Source organism: Pimephales promelas, chromosome 22 (genome assembly GCF_988280905.1).
Source record: "Pimephales promelas chromosome 22, fPimPro1.hap1.1, whole genome shotgun sequence".
In the NCBI taxonomy this organism is placed as follows: domain Eukaryota; kingdom Metazoa; phylum Chordata; class Actinopteri; order Cypriniformes; family Leuciscidae; genus Pimephales; species Pimephales promelas.
Window position 1 is genome coordinate 18,394,823 of NC_142790.1, and position 17,070 is coordinate 18,411,892.

Here is a 17,070-nt window from a genome sequence, read left to right on the forward strand (position 1 = left end):
ATTAACTGCATCAGAACTGCTTTCAGAGTGTTGCAAAAATGTACTAACGAGAGGCCCAGAGTCAGAGGTTCTCTTAGCAAACTTCTGAAAGGTTCAACATTACACAAATTAGGCATCAAATCATATTAAACACCTGGATTCATTAGCGCACAAGCACTTTGTGGCGACACACGTCAGTAGTGCTACTACTCAAAGGTCAGAAAACCTGACTACTTCAATTTGTGCTGGTGTCTAGAAAGTACTTTGGATTGAACATGTTTATTTTGAACAAGCGCCTCTGGTCTCAGCGAGCAGCTGCAGTCATGAATGACTAAGTGCTCGGCACGGGAACAATGTAATACTGTAGAAAGAGCACTCTCCTTCCTCCTCTCGGCAGTAAACAATAACGAGTATAGCAGCATAATGACATCTACACGCTCTGCTGACAGACAACCCTCCAACACACTAAACTGCCTATGAACATGGAGAGAATATTGAGCACTGGTGTCTGCTTACACTCCGATCATTCTCCATCACTGCATGTGTTTCCAAAAATATTAGGGGAAGTAACCATACTGCAATATTAGCTATATTTAGCATTTTATATTCATTTAGCAATAGTGGTCTAATTAAACTTTGAAAGCAAAGAGCTAACATCAGTAACTTTTCCCTAATTTACACACTGCCAGGTTCAAAATCGAGATGGCTCACATTGGACTACTAGTTGAAGTTTGCCCAACTAGCTGATTATTGACGCCGGCTACTTTATAAATGCATTACTTATTTCTTATTTTGATAGTTTTACCAAGGCCGTACGCAGGGTTTTAAAATGACCAAGGTCCCAAAATTGATCTTGCTAGGGGTTTTCGGATGTGCTTCCTTGAACATTTTTATTTCCTTATGTGCTTTTTAAAGGCCAAAAAATGGATACAATAGCTGTAGGCAGTAGCACAAATTATGTCAATATATGAAGAGTACAGATGCAAAAGCCTCAAATTGGCGTCTGAAATTTTCTTCTAGAATGTCATTGAAGTGAAATTACTGAACTTAAATATACAAGATTGATAAAAATACTCATTCTAGAAGAAAATTTCAGATGGCACTTAGAGGATTTTGTATCTGAACTCTTCATAATTCTTCCTCCTTATCTCCATCTTCTCCCTTTCTTTTTCTCCTCTGTCTCCTTCTCTTGCCCTTTATCTCTTTCCTTCCCAAAACTGAGCTTTGATTGATACATGTTCATCAGTGTCCGTGAAGAAAGTATAGTGTCAACTGATATTTATGTTTTATAAATCATTTTCTTAGACAATTAAGTGAATTTACTGAAGGCTATACTAGGAAAGCTAGGTAAATAAGTTTATTAAAAGCGTAGTTCTGCGCTTTTTCACTTTTTAAACTTTGCCGTTTTCAATGTTGCTGTTTGAGCATAAAAAAAAAAAACAGATCTGCAAGGTTACAAAGCGGGAGACAGTGTTTCCCATACATTGATTTATTTGTGTCCGCCATGCCACAATTTCACGCCAACACTGACCACCACAAATTAACTTCAGTGTAGACGGTGGCATCCCGAAAATATATTTAAACTCATAATAACATAAAATGTCTTTCATTTTGTGTTTTGCACAACTATTATCAAAATCAAGACAAAAGGGCATATTAGGAACCCTTTAAATTAATTCACAATATGTGCACATTCATTATTAATCCTATGCCTAATATGATGAAAACGGCTTCCTTAATTCTCCTTGTCTCATCACATTGACAGTTACGAATACATTACATGAATCACGCAAATCATAGCTATAATTTCTATTAAAAATGGCATAATGAGACAGCAGTTTATTAGTTTACATCCCTGATTATTTCTGTGGGACATTTCTATTGTAGGCAGCTGTCAATACTAAATGTTTTGTTAGGCTACATCTTATTTTGAATTTTATGACCGTTTACTGAACATAAAGCCCACCAACTTTAGTTTGATTGGTCATCACGAAAATTTTTACATTGACGAGCAGTGTTATACAGCTGAGGGAGCTCAGATGAGAAGGTCAGTTATCCTGGCGGCGTTGTGCAATATTCATGCAGCACCAAAGTAGAGCAATTATGCAATTATTTTCACAAATTTGCGGAAAAAAACTCAATGGTGGTTTTGGGCCTAAAAGGTTGCATATGAGCTTGGTTTACTGTGTAGTTTAGGTCTCTGACGGGATTGATTAAACTAAAGTAGCTGTAGTCAATGGGTTCACTGCAGTGCAGGATGTAAATTGTTTAATCAGTTTTAGTGGTAGACTGTCCCTGATAAAACATGGAAACCATAGCAACATGATCATTTAGCAGGGAGTCACAACATGTAATGTGTTACCTGAAATTTCAAACACCCTTGGTCTAAATTTATCCTTTCAATCTATTGCATTAGGTCCATTCAATGCATTTATTTTTCTAATCATCAGAGAAAGCAGGTGAACTGACCTTGAGAAAGGCTTTGGGCTTGAGAAAACAAATCAAGGAAAACAAATCATGACCTCCACTTTACAGCTGAATTGTAAAGGAAAACAGAAAAGCATCCCATCTACTTTGTAGAGGTCCCACCGAAATTCAAGGCTTTTTGGGTTTGCAGCAAAAGTATGAACTGCTTCATGTACATCATTTTAATTATATAATCAAATAATTATATGAATCACATTTCAAAAGTGGATTGTATTGTGACATTGAATATACGGGAATGCAGTGACTCATTATGCATTAATTAAACCGCATAAATCCAATTTTCATAAATCTTGTGTATCATTGAATAAACAGGAATCTAGTCAACCATAATCCATATTTTTAAATGTTGTTGATACAACAGCTAAAGTCTTGATAGTTTGGCACTGGCAGTCTCTTATTGTGCACCAATTTATTTGATCAAAAATACAGTAAAAGCAGTAACAATAGTGTTACAATTTAAAACAACTGACTTCTATTTGAATACATTTCAAAATGTTATGTATTCCTGTGATGACTACTCCAGTGTCACATGATCCTTCAGATATTTATCTAAAACAGATTAGTGCATATCTTCAAACAGTAAATAATGTGACCAACTGCATAGAGCTTAACACTGTCCTGCTGTATTTTACATTTATGCCTTTTCAACACAGGCACTATCATGCATTTGTGATCATTATTAAATGTTCGATAATGGACTAAAAATAAGTAAACAGGAATTCAACTTGCCTGCGTCTGAGGCTACAAACATCCTATACATCTTTAAAATCTGATGAGTGGCACAAAACACAGCCTTACTGTATGCCATACTGGTGCATTCAGACAGTTGGCACCACTATGTTCTTGAAACGCTGCCAGCGCCCACGCTTTCTGAGCCGACAGTTGGGACAACATATTATGACACTGCATAATTAAGTTTCTTTCAGTTACAATCAGCTTTAAAGGAATTATGAAATCTGAATGCCACACAGCACTCACAATTTCCAAAAAAGTGTGATAAATAAATAAACCATCTGTTAACTTAATAGAGTTCATAAAGTTCTGGATCTTGAGGATTTCAATGCTGATTCTGTACCCCTGTCGACTTTAGCAGGTCCTCCAGACCTTCTGTGAATCCCTGGACTGGAACACATGGCATTCCACATAGCCATGGGGAAAAAAATAGACTCAAGCAGGCCTACTGTATTCAGTTGCCAAAGAATGAGAACGAGAGTGTGTAACACAACAGACAATAAGATTATGCCAAATGTCATATATTGGGATGTGTAAAACTACATATCTTCAAAATTAACTAGTCCCTTGAATGACTAGTCAACTAATTAGTCTCACATGATTGCAAAAAGTGTGAGATGTGACAAAATGGCTATAGACATCTTTTTGGATTTTCATGGCTGTAGTTGTGCTTTAAACAAAAAAAGGGTTAAAAAAAAAAAACATACACACCGTCATGCAGCCTCTCAGGGAACCTAGTGTCGGAGTTGCATGTACCCCATGGACAACGTTTGACCATTTTAAACTTAAAATGACAAGAATGAATGAAAACTGACTTAACTGCAATGCATTTCAACGGACGTGGAAGCAGAGAATGTTCGAGTGTATTGGGTTAGCTACGCACTGTGATTGGCTCATCGCGTTTGAGAGCGTGGCTTAGCCATAGGTCAATTGTGCTTGAAGGATGAACAAAAATTTATTTGGACAGAGCTACACAGAGCTGTGATTCACTCCAGTCCAGGCAATGACACTAGCATAATGAATCTAAACCAAACCTGTAACAAAATAATTGATGTAGCAGGGCTGTAGGATGACTGCATTTGTTCACTCTGGGTGGTTACCAAGTGATTGAGTCGCTACAATTACAATCTCCAAGGGGAAAAAATACTGTTTTATCCAAATAAATGAGAAATAAATCACTGAAAAAACTAAAACCAATCATTTATGAAAAATACATATTTAATTTAAGATTTGATAAAAATTACATTTAACAGTGTTATTAAATTAGTGATCATATTAAATGATGGTAAAGGTAATCTAAATATCAATAGAGGAAATGAGCATGAAGAATTAAATATTTAACATCCTATAAACATAGCTTGACATTACCTTTTTGCTCACCAGTAACTGTAGCAAGTGGTTTTCAAAAGTTACTACTCACTTAGCATTTTCACTGGCCATAATTTTTGACACCAATACCATGGGGAAAAAGTGCCATATAGATATTTTTAATAGTATCTTTAGTATTTAATAGTATATTCGGCAGGAGGTATTATGCTGCTGTCACTTTATGCCCTGACACATGGATCCATTATAATTTTACACACTATTACACATCTCAATTGTTTATGTTCAACATAATAACTGACTTTGTTTACATGAATACTCGCCATTTTACCTTATTTTGTGTGTTTTTGACTGTTTAAGCACAATAAGCAGTGTAAAAGAACTCAATTTAGTACTGAGAGGCGGCTTTATGTTCGCACTTTGGCTGCGAGTAAAATTAGTAAGAATGAGTCAATTATAAGCAATACGCACAATCCCATACCGGAATTCAAGCCCTGTAACACCCATAATATTTATCCAGAGCAAACGAAATGAGTGAATGAGGGGAGGGAGGCGGGTTTGTGTTTCAACTCACTGTCGGAGAGATGAGGGAGTGAAAAAGCGCAGCTGGTATTGTTTCAGATATTGATATGCATCAAAAAATATATTTGACCTAACAACATTGCACTTAGTTTATCATTTTTGTAGCCTTTTTAAAAGACTCCAATTGAAAAATGGATATATTATACACACAATTCAACTTACCAAAGTGCTGAAATCCACTCGCATTTGGCAGGTGTTAATGTCATGCCCTGCCTGGCTATAAATACTGATAAATAAATACATTTCTGCTGAACCAATATAGCACAGTCAGGGTTATTTTAGTATTTATTATGTACTATTTTAGAGTTTATTTATATTTTGGATTAGCTTTTATTTTTATATTTTCCATTTTCATAAAAATACTTTTAGTTGAAGTTTTAATTTGATGTGCTTGTCATTCTGTATAGTTTTATTTTATTTTAAGAAATGTTAATACTTAAACTTATTTCTAATTTTCATAACATTTTTCATCTATTTATTTTATTTTAGCTTTATTTTAATTACAGAAAACTACTTTTAGTTTTAGTTTACAATAACAGCCCTAGTAATATATTATCCTAAGTATATTATTGATGGTACAATTAGAGAGATCAAAATGATTTGGAACAGAAAATGATAGGCCTCAAACTCACATCGCCACCTTGAGCATCAAGGCTCAACTTGTTGGGGCACGTGTGTCAAGTGTCAACCGTTAGGCTATGGATCTAACATTAAAGGTAATCTTTGCTTAAACAGAAACCGGGGGACAGACTGTTTGGTCAGGAATGTTGGGAAAGACGACATTGTTCTACCTGAAAAAAAAAAAAAAGAAAAAGATTATCAGCTCCGAAGGTGTCAGTCGCAACTCTAATGAAGCAGACATAGCTTTACTTTCACTCATGGTGCAAATGGTGGGCTGAAAGCATGCCGTGACATGTCACTCCGTACAGCTATACCATGGGGAGCTTCACTCGGCAAGACAGCAGAAAGTCCCGTTGACAGTCTCTCTACTTCACACTGCCAATAATTGCAGTGGAGCTCTGTAATTGCATATCTGTTTTGCTCTCAATCTCGATTGCAAAAGTCAAATATGTATACTTGCTTAATGGTATCCTGCTTTGGTGTTTGGTGTTAACAGCATGGTGGGAATGAGATGACTGCTTTGAGACACCCTCACCTGGGCAAACAACCCTCTGAGAGAATTCAGTCTCCAGCTGCCGGGAGAGGTTTGTTCCATCAATTAAGCAAAAAGCAGAAAGGATGGTGTAGTGTTTTGCGGTACACACACACTGCAGCTCCATCGCTGGGAAAAGATAAACAGTAGGGGTCCTTCGGGAGTTCTGCAGTACACCATGTGATCAACACCAAGGCAACACATGAACACTAACGCAACAACTGCAATCTACAAGACAAATCAATCAGAAACCGTTTATATAGCCAGAGGGTGTGTGAATGTAGTCCCAAGAAGACACCGTAAGTTGGGGTCTCGTTGAAGCGTTGCTCCTTTTTCATTCTTTCTCAAGTGGAATCATTCCTGATTCCAAGCAGAGCTTCTTTCACAATATGTCTAGGACTTTCATGTCCCTCTGGCTCTTAGAAAACTTTGCCTACTTGATCTCCCCCAGTTAAAGAGCAGGGTGGATTTTACACATTCTCAAATACAGTTCAGAAAGACAGAGGCTTGTCGGGACTGATCCTTACCTAGTTTTTGTGCCAGATTAGAAGCACAAATAGTCAGTCATAAATATGTTTAAAAGAGGTGACATTTACCAAAACCAAGCTTCCCAACCAACCCCAATCCCATTCCCAACGGTGACTGCTGATACCTGAGAGCAGTAATGTGATTTCTCCTTCACTCCTACAGATGCATTACCATTTCAAAGCTCTACAACCAGAAAAAATATTTCAATGAACTCCTGCCTTACAAACCTAGTATTTTTGTTGTATACCCCTAGTTAGGATTGGGAAGCTTCTGTGCATGGAGACGTGGCAGAGAAGTTTAGGAATCAGAATGCACTACTATTTATTGGTTGGTCGGCATTAACAACACCTGAATGTGTTGCAGAACTAACAGCATGGCAAATTGCGGAGCTTTGTGTTTGTTTGTTCAGCATGTGACCTTGTAAAATTAATATTTTTTAAAACTTTAAAATTGTCATTAAATAAAAACGTTGGGGGCCCTATTTTAACAATCCGAAACGCAAGTATCAAGTAACTTTGTGGGCTCGTCTTGGGCGCTGTTGCTATTTTACCGGTGGGATGACTCTTGCGCCCGACGCAAGTTTAAAAGGGGTTGGTCTGAAATAGCTTCATTATTCATAGGTGTGGTTGGGCGTTGCGTGAAATAAACCAATGAGAGCGTTATCCAACATACCCTTTAAGAGCAGGTGTACATGTTGCATGGTGGATTGTTATTATTATAGCGGATTTACCAGGCGCACACAAGGAGCGGTTCATAGCCGAGGAGACAGACGTTTTTGTCAGGGCAGTGAAAAACTGAAGTGACATTGTATGGGGATGGGAGAAACCCACCCAAATCAGCGTCGGTTAAACATTATACATGTGTCTTGCCACTATTGGGCAAACAGGTCTGATCCGTCATTACTACAATTAGCCTGAAAAATTTGGGTAAATGTGAAAGCTAGATTTAGGCCTACATTTTACATCTTCATGGACACCACAATGATTTCCCTCATGTGTTAATATGTTTCCTTATTATAATGCATGTTTTACAAAAATTAAAACTGCTGCATCTGTGTTGATGAGAGAATCAAAGTGTATGCGTTGTGCACCCGCTATTATGGCCAAGCATGCACGCTAAATAGCATTATAAAAAGACACAGAATTGTTTTATGGAACTGCAAAATAGCACTAGGGAATGTTTGCGAAACACCTCCTTTTTGCGCCGACCCACCCAGGAAGCGCAAGTTCATTTCCTAGTTTACCGACATGTGTCTGTGGAGGGAAAAGCCCGCTTTGCGCGGGTGCAAAATAGGAAGGAGTGATAAATACATCAGTGTACAAAGTCATTTGCGCCGGTTGCAGGATAGGGCCCTTAGAGTGTACATATCTGTACCTTATCTAGTCTAACAGATTAGACAATCAAAAAGAAACTTTAAGGTAACAGTATGCCCTTTAGGGCCAAGTAATGTTAATTATTAGGTGAGGCTTTGTGTGAACACAACCACGTAGCCAAACTTGTTTTTGTTGAATGATTCTGTATCTTAAAATAGGGCCTGAATCTTAATCGATCTGAGTAACAAGCCTGAGAGATTTTCTCTCCTGGGCTGTACTCCACCTGTCAGTGAAGGTGTAAGTATTAACCATAAAAGGTACTGGGCCTGCTAAATGGAATGCCTGAGAACTATTTGAGTGAGCATTTAAAGATTAGATGGCCTTTGTCATTAGAATAATGCTGTTTAAACATACGCTACAAGGACATGAATGTAGTTATATTTATAAAATATCGGTCTTCCTCCAGTATGCCTATTGGACTGCATTCTTACAATGCATAGCAATTTTATGTCCGCATATTGTAGCCAAAACGCTGTAGTTTTGAAAATAAACAGCTAGTTAACCAGCCATGGTTTCTGAGATAAAAAAATAAATAAAAAAAAAAACACTGAATGTGGTTTCTGCTTCCAAACCAATGAAATTTGTCACTTGAATCTGACAGAAAACATTATTAGAAGGCATATACTCAAACAAGACCAGGTAGCCTTAGAGACCTTAAACTGTTTAATTTGGCACTGGTTCCTTGATGATAGTGTCATGAAGGCCTTCTGTCAGTATGGATGGTAAACTACATCAGAGACAAATTTGCATAATGCATCTATTTAGCCCACAGTTCAAGTATCAAGCATCTGCCCTCTAAACACACACAAATCATCTCCAAAACATAAAAACAAACTCTTCCAAAAGGCAGAGCCCCAATGGAAGGGGGAGACAGTATTCTCCTTTCACCCGCAGAGATAAACACCCGGCTCAGGTCCTCTGTGCTTGAGGGAGCACTGACCCATTGACAGTTGCATTGTATTGGAGAAAGAGAAAATACCCAGCTGTAATTAAATTTAAGCTCTGCACAGGAACTGCTAAGGGAGGTTGTCCGGACAACGCAACATGTGGGGCGTGAGGTAGACCTGGTGCAGCCCTCTCAACTAATCACACCAACACTGAAAACAAGTGCATGCGTGTGTGTAACCACATGGATTCATTCCACAGGCTTGATTCCTGAGGCAAAAAGAGCATGTGGTTTCTGCTTCAAAACAATGAAATTCATTCACCAAAGACATTTTAAGAAGGTGTTTAGATAAGATGCGCTCTTGCATTTGGAACATTTAAAATGATGATTGAGACAGAAATCGAATTTTCAAATTCACCATTTATTGTTATCGGCCACATGTAAATTAACAATAGTGATACAATATAGGAACAATATATAGTAAATAGTAACAATATTTCAGGCATCCAAGTCTGAACTATTTGAATGGGGAAATCCTAAAATCTCAAAAACTGCTTGCCGAACTCAGAACTGAGCAACATATTTCAAATCAAAATCAGAAACCAAAACTGACATGAACATGAATGTCTTATAAATGTAACCTTTGCCATTTCAGTTTTACAGAACTTACGTGACTTTTAGCATGCCCAGGAGCCGCCATCATTTGAGAACATTAACAGCGCGACAGTTTTTACGCGCCAGTGTGCACTCACATTAGCGCCCTGAACAGCATAAAGAGTTCAATTACCCAATTATCTAAAATGAATTAGCAAAACTTTATGAAAACTTTCATTTTGGTTTCTGCATTTTGACTAATTACCAGGTTATCGTGTTGGCCAGAATCGTCATGATCATACACACCCAAAACACATCATTTATTTTCTTTCTACAAAATGTGATTTGTTACAGTGGAATTTTGCAATCTGAGGTTGTCTGTCACAAAAGCCAACAATTAAAAACTCAAATCATTAAAAAGACCAAAAAGCACATCCTAGGTTAAGATATCACCCTAGAGGGTGAGAACTACTCCTCAATGTAACTGCAGAATGTTCTCAAACACACTAAAAGATTCTGGAGAGAAATAGGGGGTCAAATAGTATTGTCTCTCACTAGCTTGAGGCAGAAATATGATTAATTCAGCAACTGTCAAAGGCTGAATGAGATACTGATACTGAAAGATGATGCATTATTTACAAAGCCCAGTAATGAAAGTGTGGTAAGAGATCTAAAAGATGCTAAACTTTCATCCCAAAACTGATCTTTTATATAAACGGCCAATTTCATTTGAATGCACAGCATCAACCTTTTTATGGGTGGAGTTAGGGCTGGGTAAAAAATATTAATTTCTTGATTTTAATCGATTCTCATTTTTATAAACTGACATTGATTCTTAAATCTTAAGAATCAATCTTAGTCTATCCTATTTTCTGTCTTAGTCTATCCTATTTTCCATTAGGCTTACCCAATTTTAAAACCCCAGAACCTCTCATCTCCCCAATATTAGACAATCTCTGGCAGCAGCGCACCTGAAATGATCATCTCTTCCTCTTTATTAGTTTCAGCAGTACAAAAACATGAATGAACATCAGAAGGTATGTTAAAAGATACAGTACAACTTGCAGAAGTCTGTAATCATGTTTCATGTAATCGATCAATCACGGTTTCAACTGCAGAAAGATGTCAATAAAACAGCTTGTAAACTGGATACCATGTAAGGTCACATTTACATCAAAATAGCCATTCAGTGACCATAAACTCATTAGTCAACTAGAAAAATTAACTGAAGAGAGTAGCTAGCAAATACATGCATTATATTACATATTCATTATATATTTGAGTATTCTTCAATATAGCAATTTTTTTGCCATGTACTGTACCTGATATTTATTCAAAATAATCTGTCGAATTTAATCATAATCGAACCGAATCTTAAGCTTCCATCAAAACAGAATCGCGTTGTGAAATTTGTGTCAATCCTCAGACTTAGTGGTTAATTATGGCACAGGTTTCAGGAACAAGAACGAAGTACTCTAGCAGTCTTCAACCTGTTAAGATAGCATCTTAATAACAGAAGCTCTATATCTTTTGAGCCTCTTCAGACATCTGTGCAAAGATCCACCCGCCATCTTAACAGTAAACCCAGGGTCACAAAAATTGAATTCATTCACCTCTTTCACCATGTGTCCACAAAGCAACAATACTCACCAGCAGAGCCAGCCCTCATACATTTAATTCCACCCTCTTTATTATGCGAATGAACACGCATTGTGCGGTCATGTGTCCTACAGCACTAAAAAGTTCAAAAGAACAATCGAAGAAAAATAATTCATCCATGTTCTTTGAAGGAACCAAAAGGATAAAAATCTGAGGGCATTAGTGGGGAGAAACAGACAGGCGCATAAACACACCAAAAATCCACAAGAACACAGTGTGGCAGCTAGTTTAATGCATTACCCTTAGTCTTAAATGTAAATACCAGTATGCTATATGCATCTAAAAGCAACTCAGGAAAAAAAAAGATTTTGAAAGATGAACTGAACTTCATTTTAACAAGTTTGCTCTTTGTTTTGGACCATTAAGAAACTTTTTTATGATGAATAGAGCAGGTGCCGAAAGGACTCGAAACTGCATGATGTGTTAGAAGGCGTGAGCAATATACGGAAAGTCTGAAAGCTAAATAATAAATGTGGCCACCTGACCCAACTACTTACTCTCAGTTTCTTCACAGGTCTCTGGAAAACAATGTGAATATAGAATATTCAAAGTCTACTGAATCAACAATTAGCCTATTTGTGATAGCACATGCTTTAAAAGTAGTGGCTGAGCCTGTTGCAAAGAGATTCAGTTATGAGATGTTCAAAAATAATATTTTAGAAGCAAAATCGCATGAATACATCACCATTCGGATTTCATCCTTAAAGGTCCCCTGACATGAAACTTTCACTTTTTGAGGTGAAAGCTCAGATGGGCTGATCTTAAATCTCCTCCGTACGATGTCATATGGAGGAAAGGTTACCTCCCTTTTCTCTGCTTTGCCCGCCCAGAGAATTTGGCTCGCCAATGAGAAAATGAGCTAGGAAGTATGAACACGCGAGCGCGATTTGAGTTTTTCCTCAAGAGATATCAAGGCTGGCAAATGAGCAGCATGGCAGTTGATCAGTGTTCGGATGTACAAATGAACACAGAAGTATTTTTTAGTTCCTTCATCCGAGCCTCTGAAGAAACAATGGGTTCATTTTATATTCTCTGGAAATGCGCCAACACAACTTCCCAAAATTTTATTTGTTCGAAAATTTCACCGACGACTGTTTCCTCAACTTGGCCCAATACAGAGCTGGCCTCGATGAACGTCTGAAAATAAATCGATCGAGCAACCAAGCAACAATTACTGATGTGTAGCCTCATTGCTCAAGTTTAGACAGGTAATGTTTCTCTCAAAATTGTTTAATACCAATAATTATTGTTTCTTTAGTAGGATGAAATTAATCTTATTTAAATTGTGAACAAAATATACAGAAAGCGATCAAAGAACAATTTTTCCACTCAGCCTGAGTTTATTCTGGACAACTCGTTATGAAATCAAATCAGTCGTGTTTGCATTGGTGAAAGCATTAGAGAGAGTGCAGAAACTGTTGCAATGACAATATCTTCATTCTCCCGATCAACAGACTGTCCTCTGCTTGCTCAATGCTCATCAAGACAACATTTTATGTGATCGGAATAGATCTAAATTCTTCAAAAACTTCTCACGAATCGTTAGTCTCAATAGCTGAGATGTAATAGTAAAAACGTATAATAGCTGTAGTAAAAGTATTCGAGAGAGTTTAGCATGTAATACGTAGCTATTTCATATGCAAGCATGTCAGCCAATCACAGCAGTGGCTGGTTACACTGAATCCCACTGCAGACACGCCCCTTCAAACAGAGGTGTTCAAATCAGAGGCTAAAATCAGGCTAGGAAAAATGCCTTTTATTTCTAAATTATGACTATTTTTGATCTGAAAAACATACAAAAATTATAAGGGCAACCCAGGAAACATTATAAAATTAATAAAATAATCCCATGTCAGGACAAGGACCTTTAAAGGAACATTCGGGCCGGGTGTCAATCAGCAAGCATCTTATTAACTCAGTCATCCATTGTCTGCAACACATTTCTTCTCACTCTTCGTCTTTCTGCCATTTTCTCCTCTGCTAAAGAAACTCTTAAGCCTTTTAAAAGTCCTCATCCGTACTTTTAACAATTTTGACCTTAAGACCTCTTTTAAGGGTTAAGATACTTTCTGAATTACTTTTTTCTTTACTAGAATTTTTTTCTTCAATTTTAAGAGTAAACGCCAACATTTTTAAGAATTTGGTCACTAGGAGCAACTCTTTGCATTAATATTCTTTATGAATACAGGCCCAGATTTACAGCATGATCTGGGAACTTAGTAAGGGGTGTAACACAGTTCACTAGATATGATCTAAATTATTCACTAACCAGCAAAGAGAGAAATGGTTCACAGTTTTTACTCTATGTTTGCCAAGCGGCATGAAATAGATTCAACTTTCCACCCTTACATTTGACTGTGGCTGTCCTTTAGATCTTCATTTCTCCTTGTAACTTTCTCTGAAAATGAAAGATGCTCTTATGCATCAAAGAAATCAAAGTATCCCAGTCCAATTAAAATCACTGTGCTTAATGTTTTCCAGACTAACACTTTAGAGTAAAAAAGAAGCAAATGAACCAATAACACTGCATGCACAATGCATGGAACATGTGATTCCAGGAGCCTGGAAGCCATTGCTTTCTACCCTCTTTAATAATGCACTGTAATTCAACATCCACCGTGTATGCATTATTGACCACTGATAATAACGAGAAACGCACGACAGAGGCAGAGACATTCACCTTATCCCAAACAAACCCTTGCAGACTGGCACAGCCCCTATCCTCCACACAGCACTTCCGTTACGCCCATCGCAAACTAGTCTGACTCATTTCAGCGAATCGGTTATTTCAGAAAGTTCGTTCAAATGAACCGATTCATCAAGTCGTTTGAGTCATCAGAAAACAAAAGTGTTCACAAAGCGACAACGCCAGTTTAACCATTGGGAAATAGATACTTAGTCAAAAAATACAGCCGCTTATCAATGGACTGTCGAATAAACTATTAGGTTTGAGCCAAATGAGTTAGATTGTAGCCGAGTGATTTACTAACGCTTTACAATCGGTTCAGATGATTTGTTCAAAAGAGCCGTTTTACAAATGAACAATTCGGCGGAGGATGTGACTGCAAGGCACAATGATTGCGCATCGTTTCTACACATTTTTATATAGTTTAATTTCCATAAGCATATATACTCGTCTTATTTACAAGCAAATTAAGTCATTCTGCGACAACACAAATGCAAACAAGAATCTCCACCTGCGTTTCTCTCCATCTTGCCCAGTCATTGTTGTGATTGGGGGAAATGTGGGATAGTGCAAACAGATTTGCGCGAATTTAAACGATGACAGCTTAGTTTGTATGTTGCGGTGTCGAACAAGAATCAGACTGTACGAAAAACTAGAATGTTTTTGTAATATATGACAGGTGGGTCTTTATATTTAATTATATAAAAACAGCGTCAATGGCACTTAAATTGATTTGAAGGGCTCATTTTGAATGCTTTTAAAGCACATGAAAGTATCCTGTAATTTAATAATTATAGTTTTTATTCTATGCACCGCCCGAATGATGAAGGGGCTTTTCTAAAGCTCCTGTCAACGAGGAATAACTCGCCCTGTCAGTTCCTGCTTTCCTTTACCTATTTCCTCATTCGTGCATGAACTAAATATGATTTATTCAAGCAATGAGAGCATAAACATCGACATTTCATGCTAAATGTACAAATACAGGTTTAAATCGAGGCGTTTTACAGGTAGAATGAGAATAACTTCCGCAATGCTGCTGGATTCATGCAGCTCTTCTGAAGCTGCTCCGTTTCTTTACCGGCTGGATTAAAGCCACTTAGCCACACATGCATTTCTAAAACATCTAAAACACTGCAATGAAGGCATCGAAATCATACTGACCTAGTGCCACCTCACAGGCTTTGCGCAGCTGCGAGTGATGAGCCTTTTTCACCTCCTTGTCGGCCAAGATCTTTTCTAGAGCTCTGGTTAAAAACATGTTTTTCGTCTTTTTGCCTTCATACATGACGCGCTGCGACGGGTGGAGGAGGACCTGTCCCAACGGAGGCTGTATCCGCGATTTTTAGATATTCCCGTATGATTCAGTTTTTCTCCAGCGGATGGTGCCCTCAATAGAGAAACATAAATAAAGCCAGAAGGTGGGGTAAATCCCTCAGTTTTCCATCAGCGACCTGCTGCCTGCGCCATGTTGGAAGGAAATGACGTCACGCACGTAGAAACGGCCGCAGTGAGGCAGAGTGAGAGAGTAGTCTATTGAAATAAAAGAAAAGAAATATAACTAACAATAATTAAAACAGATCTTTTTTACAATAAAATGACAAATTAATCATAATTACATTTCTAAATAAAAGAGTAAAAACTGAGTTTTTTAGGAACTTTTGCAAACTTCCTTGTGCTTGTGGTCAATATCTGTGGTTATGTTGTCCATTAGTTATGAAGCAACTTGTTATTAGCAATTTATGTTTTGACACACAGCTTCTACATTCACGTTTGGTTTGAGGTATTTAGCCTATACTTATAAATCAAAACCCACTTAAAAAACTTTCCTTCTGTTTTAGACTACTAGGCTACCTTTTATTTCTATAGAATTTAGGCTAATCAATAAGTGAGTTTTAATGTAATTATATGTGTCCCATATGAGTTTGTTGCAGACATGATTCAGCTAATAAAAAGCCATTAGGACCTTAAAATTGTTTGCATTTATATTTATATAACATTTTTGCACATTTTAATAAAATGTAATTGATTGCAGTGTTTTTTATTGCTGTCTACTGCAGACCATTATGTTTTAAATTATCTAAACTTTATTCTGATAATGATATTACAATAGGCTATAATTACAAAATATATAACACTAACACTATAGCATTACCCCAAAGTTATCATTTTGGACTTTTCACTTCAAAGTAAAAACAATGTGTCCACAAATGCTGGTTTATCACACAAATGATCCATCCATCCATCCATCTTCTTCCGCTTCATCCGGGGCCGGGTCGCGGGGGCAGCAGTCTAAGCAGAGATGCCCAGACTTCCCTCTCCCTAGACACTTCCTCCAGCTCTTCTGGGGGGACACCGAGGCGTTCCCAGGTCAGCCGGGAGACATAGTCTTTCCAGCGTGTCCTAGGTCTTCCCCGGGGCCTCCGCCCAGTGGGACGTGCCCGGAACACCTCCCCAGGGAGGCGTCCAGGAGGCGTCCGGAACAGATGCCCGAGCCACCTCAGCTGACCCCTCTCGATGTGGAGGAGCAGCGGCTCTACTCTGAGCTCCTCCCGAGTGACTGAGCTTCTCACCCTATCTCTAAGGGATCGCCCAGCCACCCTGCGGAGAAAGCTCATTTCGGCTGCATGTATCCGGGATCTTGTCCTTTCGGTCATGACCCAAAGCTCATGACCATAGATGAGAGTAGGAACGTAGATTGACCGGTAAATCGAGAGCTTTGCCTTACGGCTCAGCTCCTTCTTCACCACAACAGACCGGTACATCGACCGCATTGCTGCAGAAGCTGCACCGATCCGTCTGTCAATCTCCCGTTCCATCCTTACCTCACTCGTGAACAAAACCCCAAGATACTTAAACTCCTCCACTTGAGGAAGGATTTCTCCACCAACCTGAAGTGAGCAAGCCACACAAATGATATTCAAAATAACACAATGTAAAATTGCTATTTTCTAGAGACACAACATTACATCGATTAACCTCAAAACTGTGTTACTTCACTAAGTTGTTTCTGTTCATATATATCATTGTCATCATTATGGGTTAAATGAAACGTTCAGTTCCCGTGGTCATCTGATTGACCAAGTGT

At 38.0% G+C, this 17,070-nt stretch overlaps 1 protein-coding gene across 3 annotated transcripts in view; it reads right to left on the minus strand.

Moving 5' to 3' along the window:
• Positions 1–15,468, minus strand: part of arfgef1 (ARF guanine nucleotide exchange factor 1) — a 56,025-nt gene extending 40,557 nt beyond the window's left edge. For all 3 annotated transcript variants that reach the window (XM_039666827.2, XM_039666826.2, XM_039666825.2), the window contains exon 1: positions 15,147–15,468. In XM_039666827.2, the coding sequence (XP_039522761.2) occupies positions 15,147–15,270 (124 nt within the window). In that variant the 5' untranslated portion in view covers positions 15,271–15,468. The remainder of the gene's footprint in view (positions 1–15,146) is intronic.
• Between the last annotated feature and the right edge of the window lie 1,602 nt (positions 15,469–17,070).